Here is a 7,844-nt window from a genome sequence, read left to right as displayed (position 1 = left end):
ATGCACACAATTTTAACTGAGAAATTTTACATATTTTCAAGGGGCCAATACCACTACTGCATGTGAAGCCTTGTAGTAAAATCTAAGAAATTGTTCTTTTTATAATATTCAGATTTTAAGGTATTATCTAAGGAGCAAGCTAGTGTTTTTTGCTTTTGTTCTGTTTGTTTGCTTTTTTATGAATTTAGGACAGGTCTGCAGGGTTTACAGGATCTCACTACATTGATCAGACTCCTAGTGATTCTCTTGTTTTCAGGTGTGCACCACCACACCCAGTCTCAATCAACATCTCAGAGCGCCCTGGGGATGGGGTCAGCATGGCATGCTGGGAATCGAACCCCAGCAGCTGCACTCTGCCTGAGCAGGCGCTTTAGTCTGCTAATCTGGCTGCCCCTAAGCTAATGTTTTATATTTCAAAATATTTTGTCATACATTTGTTCTCATTGCAATTGTATTTTTGAATCAAAATTAAAAGCATTAACTCAAATTTTTATATTTTCGAGTGATAATTTTTTATTTGATGCACTTTAATTAATGCTAATCTGTTTTTCATCCAGTCATGCAGATGGATCAATAAAATTTTGGGATGCTTCTGCAAGTAAGTTTTAAGTTTATCTCTGTAAACAACTGTCGATTAATATTGAATAATGGCTACACATTATATTTTAGTTCTGACAATTAACATTTCAGAAACATTTTTAGATAAATGTGTTGCTGTTACAAATTCCATATCCCATATTGTTAATCCAACTTAAAGTTTAGTTTTGTACTTGTCTTCTATGATATAGAGCAAATGAGACTAAGTCAGTCTGTCAGCAACCCATTTTATCTTGAAGATGTAGTATGTCAGGAATATTATCAAACTTTGGTAAGTTAGCTTGGTTTAAGGAATTTTCTTTGTCTCCTAGCTGAGCAGGCTTCAACTACCTCTCTAGTCTTGACTTTTCTTTCTCATTCATCTACTAAGTCCTGTGAAGAGCAAAAGAAATTATTTGTAACAAAGAATCTTATTAAATTCTAAATAATTATATAATTTGTGGAATACATAAGATATTCTGTTCAATATAGTGTTTGTGGACAGGAGATCATGTCTGCATCTTGTACAATGACCAATCACTAAGACAACAATGTACAATGTATCAAATATTGAAACTGTCCTATTAATCAGCTTTGAAACTGTCTCATTGCTATTTGTTTCTCAATAAAATTATTAAAAAAATTTAAGGATACACAAAAAAATCTTCTTTATGCCCATAAATACTTTTCAGAAGACTTAATGGTCACTATAAAGAGAAAGAAATGCACATCTGTCACTACCAGTCAAACAATATGATAAGGATTCTAAATGTAATACAGAACAAATTATATTTGTTGTTAAAAATGGGTATTTATTTTGAAACAGGAAAGAAATTTTAATAGTGTGAATACTGGAAGATAGTTAAGATTTTAGCAGGAGTAGAAAGAGAACCAGTTAGCAACAACTCTGATTTCTAAAGATACATAACTGGAAAAATGGCGTGAGCTGTTTTGGAAATAAGGGATACAAGAGAGATTTTGAGTTTTAAACTTTATAGAAATATCAAAAATTTCAGTTAAATATGTCCAGCAGGTAGATAAAACATTCAGGAATGGAAAGTAAAGAGACAATACAAAAGTGATATTTGAAGGTATTAAAGTGAGAATTTCCTCAGGAAGACTACAATAAATAGAAAAACAGGAAAAAAAGTGACTCCTGGTGATAGTCTTCTGTCACAAATTAGAGTCCCTCACCAACCAAGAAAATCATCTTAGTGTGGTAGCTGGTGCACACCTATAATCCCAGCACTTGGGAAGCTGAGAAGGAGGATTGCTGTGAGTTTGAGGCCAGCCTTGGGTACAAAAGTTGATTGAAGGCCAGCCTAAACTGCATAGCAAGATTCTGTCTTAAAAAGACAAAAGTGAAAAGAAAAAAAGGAAAGGAGAGGAGAGGAGAGGAGAGGAGAGGAGAGGAGAGGAGAGGAAGAGAGAGAGAGAGAGAGAGAGAGAGAGAGAGAGAGAGAGAGAGACAGACACCCTGATCTTCAATATCAGAAAAAGATTAAAAGATTCAAAGGCTTAGAATCTAATGCCCCATTCTAACCTTTTGTATTAGTCACTGTTCAGTTGCTGGGACAAAATACTTGAGCACACCTATGCACAAAATATATACATATAGACATAGCTTTTTAACTATTTGAAAGTGAGTTATAAACAAAGACATAATGCTGTTCTAATAATTCATATCCCAAGATACTTCAGTGTGTATGACCTACAAACAAGGACATTCTTTTACATGGCCTAAACGTAGTTATGAAAACAAGGAGATTGTTAATACAGAACTGTTTTCTCATCTCCAGATATTAGCTTTTTCCAAATGTCTCAGTAATACTTTATAACAAAAGAAAATTTAGGATGATTTATTATATGTAGTCACTATATCCTTCCACTTTTTGAAGTTCTGGAACAATTCTGAATACTTCATGTCACTGACATTTTGGAGAAGTTCAGATCAGTTATTTTGTAGAATTATCTTTAATTTTTGGGTTTGCTAATGCTTTTGTAAGAAAACTGTTTTGTAAGGGAGTTAGTACAATCACAGCCTCAAATGGAAAAAAAAATATTATCTTAGGTAAGTATTCTTCAAAGCAATTCACAAACAGTTTTGTAAGACTTGTATTTTACCTTTTCTTCACACGGCCAATCAGAATATATAATTTTTACAAGAATTACAAATTATTGGACTTCCAATACTGCTATCTGATTAATTATATTTCTTATTCAAAAGAGTGATCTAATTGTGTGTGTATGTGTGTGTGTGTGTGTGTGTGTGTGTGTGAAGAGTTAACCTGAGGATACTGTCACACTCCTATCTAGCAATCAGAGGGATAAATTTTGGAAAAACACTGAGGGATTTCCCCCAGGATAGAGTCATGTCACATTTTTGCTGTATACTTTTTGAGCCCTAGTGTTTTCACCAATAAATAAGAACAAAAATAAATAAATATTCCTTAGCATATATGTTCAATAATTGTTTATTTTTTCTTTCTAGTCTTCATCTTAATACTATACTGAAGTAAAAGCATGATATTAGATGATTACTACTTCCATTTTATTTTCTGTGCTTTTGATTTATTTTGTGGCCAATAAATACATTGAATGTTTTAACAACATCTAAACATTACTTCAAATTAAAAGATAATTGTTTTAATGTGTCATAGTAACTCTACAGATGCTGTACAAGCTAAAAACTTCAAAAGTCTTTGAAAAACAGAAAGTGGGAGAAAGCAGACAGTCATGTGAAATTGTAGAAGAAGATCCATTTGCTGTTCAAATGATTTATTGGTGTCCAGAGAGCAGAATATTTTGTGTATCAGGAGTTTCTGCATATGTCATTATTTATAAATTCAGCAGACATGAAATTACAACAGAGATAGTGGTAAGTTATTTAAAATTTAATTTTTATACTTATATATAATAAAAGAAACCAGTTATCAATTTGTACTAATAACTGGTATGGATTTAAGTCAACAACAATGCAATTTGTAACTAGTAATATAATTCAAATGATTTTAGATTGTTATTGTAACTTAATATGTATATTGAAAAGTGGTTTGGCTAAATATGACAAGAGTTCTCTATGTAAACTGTTTCAGTGTCAAAATGATCTTACTATTTTAAATTAATCTTGTTACAAATTATTTTTTTCACTTTTATCTTTAACATATGCAAGATTTTTCTATCCTTTTGTTATTGCATTTGTGTTTCCTAAATGACTCAATTTCTTAATACTAATTGCCAATATCAAAATTCTAGCATTTATAATTACTTCTTTACTTTTATGACAAAGGAAAGTATAGAATAGATTTTGAAATATGTATATGTTATAGAATGAACATATATCCACATGCGTATATAATGTACCTATTATATATGATTATCAATTTCTTTTATGTATAATAATCAGATTAGTGCAGGTTTTGTTCTGTATTTATTTTTTGTTGTTTAATTTTTTCTAGTCAATTACTTTATCTCTTAACTACAATAAGTTTATTTTCAATTATTGTTTTTGTAGCAATGTAGGTAATTATTCTATTTAACCCCTATTACCAGAAGATAAAGTTTTACTACGCTAGCCCATGTGTATTTTTACCTCAACAACTAAAATTAAAACCACCCTTTTGTAGTACATTAGAATCCTAAGTTTTGAAGTCAATTATAACTAGGTTTTTAATTCTATTTTTACTAATGAGTGCCAGTGTGATTATCAGTAACTCAAATGGCTGTTAGTCAGTAGTACAGTCTGGCTATGATTCAGTTTCATCACCTTTGTAATTTTCTGTGTAAATAAAATGGAAAATAAAAGTAAACTGGAAATAGTAATATCAATTTAGTGAATTTTATATTATGTAAAGACATTATTGACATAGTACCTATGTATAGTAAATTTCAAGAATTGATCATTCTTGCCACTAGACACTTTTTTTGGTACTTTTAATGTAATTATGTCATTCATTTTTGTAATGTCACTATATTCAGGGTCATCAAATAGCTCAGTGGAGTAATGCATCTGCTTAGGCAGATGCAGGGGCAGGGAGTTCATCCCCAGGCCTGCTGAGCCAGCCCACCCCCGGGGGCACACGGAGACAGTGACTGAGACTGGGCATGGTGGTGTTCACCTGTAATCCCAGTTCTTGGGAAGCTGTAGACAGGAGGATCACTAGGAGTCCCATCTAAGCAGTGAGACCCTGTACACCCTATACACACTGTACACCATGTCCTAAATACAAAAAAAAAAAAAAAAAAAGAGATTCAGCATCCTTTTTTGTCATTTTTGTAAGCAGATATTTTTGGTTCCAAAAACATACAGTTTACATTGTAGAGCAAATATTTCTTATAAACCAATATTAATTAAAGCATTCAATGCACTTATTGAAATAAGCATAATTATAAAATAGTTTTCAAAAAGTTCTTGGGGTCACCTTATTTCTATACAAATTATCAAATCAGTAATATCATTATTCATCAAGTAGTTCTTATCAAGGTAACAAAAGTAAACAAGTAAAACTTAAGGAAAAAACAAACAAAAAATGTGAAATTTTTTAGGAAGTTGTTTTCTAAATTAATACAAAGTCCAGATTCCTTGAAGTCTTTTTTTTTAAACTAAAAGGCTTTGTACAAATAACACCAACGCATACATACATTTTTACTTTCATTAAAATAGTAATGACTATATAAAAAAATTGTTGTCATATATTGAAACTTTATCTTTACTGGTAAGTATGTTCTTATAACCGTGTAGAATTAAAAATTTGTCTTTTCTGGTTGCCACTGAGTATTACATATAATTGTCAATTTAATTCAGTTTGGCATACTTCTTAACATAAATATAAGTTCAAATTGAATTTTCTAATCAGAAAAATTTGTGAATAATTACTAAAAGTTATCAATTATATTAATGTAACTATTCATTTTTATGATGTAGATTAAATTAAAACTTGATTTTTTAAGTCATTAGAGGTACGACTTCAGTATGATGTTGAAGATATTATTACCCCTGAACCAGAAACAAGTCCTCCGTTTCCAGATCTCTCATCCCAGCTTCCTTCTTCAAGGAGTCTCTCCGGGAGCACAAACACTGTGGCTAGTGAAGGATTAACAAAGGACAGTATCCCATGCCTGAAGTAAGAGTTGCTACCAAATTTGAAAACAATTTTATATGTTACTCCTACAGTCTTTGACATTGTGACAAATAAAATCACTCTTCTACGTTGTTGTCAACTGAGTTACAGAAGACCAAATAGTATTCTGTCTTCTTTGAACAGATACAAAATGACATAATGTTCCCATCTTTTATTTACTTATTTATGTATTTCTTTCCCGGAAAGATCTTTAAAAAAAAAGGTCTTTGATAGAATGAGAACTTTTTAAAAATGTATTTATTTGATACAACATCTTGCTACACCATTCAGACTCATAGTGATCCTCCTTTCTCAGCCTCTCCAGCCCTGGGATTACAGGCATGTGCCACCAAACCTGGTTTCAGTGGCCATCATGGCTGACATACCATTCCAGGGATGAAATCTGGGTCCTTGCACTTGCCAAGTAGGTGCTTAGACCAGTGAGCTATCTCCCTAGCCCAGGATCAGAACTTTGACAGATTAAAAACTTGGGCACTTGCTTGGTACTTTCCAGTTGGTAAACTATGTTTATGGAACATCTTCAACTATCTTAGAACCAAAAAACAAAACCAAACTTACTATCCATTACAGTATATTCAATTAGAAAAAAATAGTTTCTCTTATGACTGTAAGTTATTATCTAATATTCTACTCTTTTTTCTAACAATAGTTACAGTGTTCACTGAATGTACCTAAACAAAGTTTAGCAACATAATAAAATCTAAAGTTAATAAATCCCATTCTAATATTTATCTGAATTGTTTTTTATGATCTGTATCATAGGCTGTAACTATACCCATATGTGAAATATAAACAGCTAATATCCTCATTTTTATATTTTTTGTTTTTATTTTAATGAAAAAAAGATAAAATAGCAATGAAACAGTTTCAAAACAGGTTAGTAGGACAGTTACAATAATTAATACATTGCATATTGTTGTCTTCATAATAGTTATTCAGAGGACAAGATGCAGACATGATATCTTGTCTAAATAATATTAGTACAAACCTTTCTTCTCAATGAACTAAGAGAAAGTGTCTGTATATCTGTCCTAACTATGAAAACATGTGTAAAAAATTTAGAGATTAGATTTCAATGACAAAGTATGGCTTTGTAGTGCACACCTGTAATCCCACTACTTGCAAGAGTGAGGGAGAAATATCCTCTTATGTTTGAGACCAGCCTAGGCTACATAGTGAGTTAAAGGACAGTGTGAACTATAAAGTGAGACCCTGACTCAAAGCACAACCAACCAACAAAGATTTCAGCAACAAAATCTGTATAATACTAATCTTTAGGTTTTGTCCCAAAACATTTTTGCAAAGTATATTAAATAATATATTAAATATATTAATGTGAAAAAATCTATAAATGAGATCACTGTAAAATTTTAGCTAATGCTATGTTTTACACATTTAATTGTCCTTTATATAAGTTTGCTTTGATTTACACTAAAATGAAAAAAAGTTCAGCAAAGACCTGAAGATGTTTATCAACAAAATTCATCACTAAAGCATGAGTCTTCTTATGCTTAAGACTTCTCATACTTAACCTTTTTCTATATAATTAAAAAATTTAAGAAAGAAATGAGAGAAAAAAAAAAGTAAAGGCAATAAAGATTTGGTAATAGAGATGAAGTAACCAGTAACAATAGTGGGGATAATCTTCTTAATTAAAGGAACCACAGGTTAAAAAAATACAATCCCATACTATGTAGTTAATATCTATGGACTGAGCAGCAAACTGATCTAAGTAATATTCTGTAAAATACATGTGTTTTTGACTAGTATATGATCCATACTACATTGCTACACTTGTGTCACCAGCATCCTTAGATTACTGCCCTTTGCTGAGCTTAGATTTCCACATACATTAATAAATAAGCATTTCAACTAGCTGACTTTACCTTTTAGCAATAATTCTTCTCAATATATTCATATGTTTGTGCAACTATTTGATTTTTCTTTTGCTTCTTTGAATGAAAAATGAGTTGTCATAATAAGCATCAGAAAGAGAATGAGACTTAAGGAATAACTTGAAGAAAGTGAAAGAATTGGCCAAAGTCTATAGGATATCTGTTTTAGGGGGAAAAAAGCAAGAGTCCAAGTATTAGATAAGCAATCATTCTTCTTACTGTTATTCATATA

At 31.2% G+C, this 7,844-nt stretch overlaps 1 protein-coding gene across 1 annotated transcript in view; it reads left to right on the top strand.

Annotated features, from left to right (window-relative positions):
* The window catches only part of Stxbp5l (syntaxin binding protein 5 like), a gene marked incomplete at its 5' end in the record, with an annotated part of 350,429 nt that overhangs the window by 163,112 nt on the left and 179,473 nt on the right, over positions 1-7,844 (top strand). The window contains 3 exons of the mRNA XM_023702208.1: positions 558-598; positions 3,237-3,454; positions 5,527-5,699. Coding sequence (XP_023557976.1) covers positions 558-598; positions 3,237-3,454; positions 5,527-5,699 — 432 coding nt within the window. The remainder of the gene's footprint in view (positions 1-557; positions 599-3,236; positions 3,455-5,526; positions 5,700-7,844) is intronic.

This window comes from Octodon degus, unplaced genomic scaffold (assembly GCF_000260255.1).
Source record: "Octodon degus isolate 3935 unplaced genomic scaffold, OctDeg1.0 scaffold00147, whole genome shotgun sequence".
In the NCBI taxonomy this organism is placed as follows: domain Eukaryota; kingdom Metazoa; phylum Chordata; class Mammalia; order Rodentia; family Octodontidae; genus Octodon; species Octodon degus.
The sequence above is the reverse complement of the archived record's forward strand: the minus strand, read 5'-3'. Positions and strand labels throughout refer to the sequence as shown.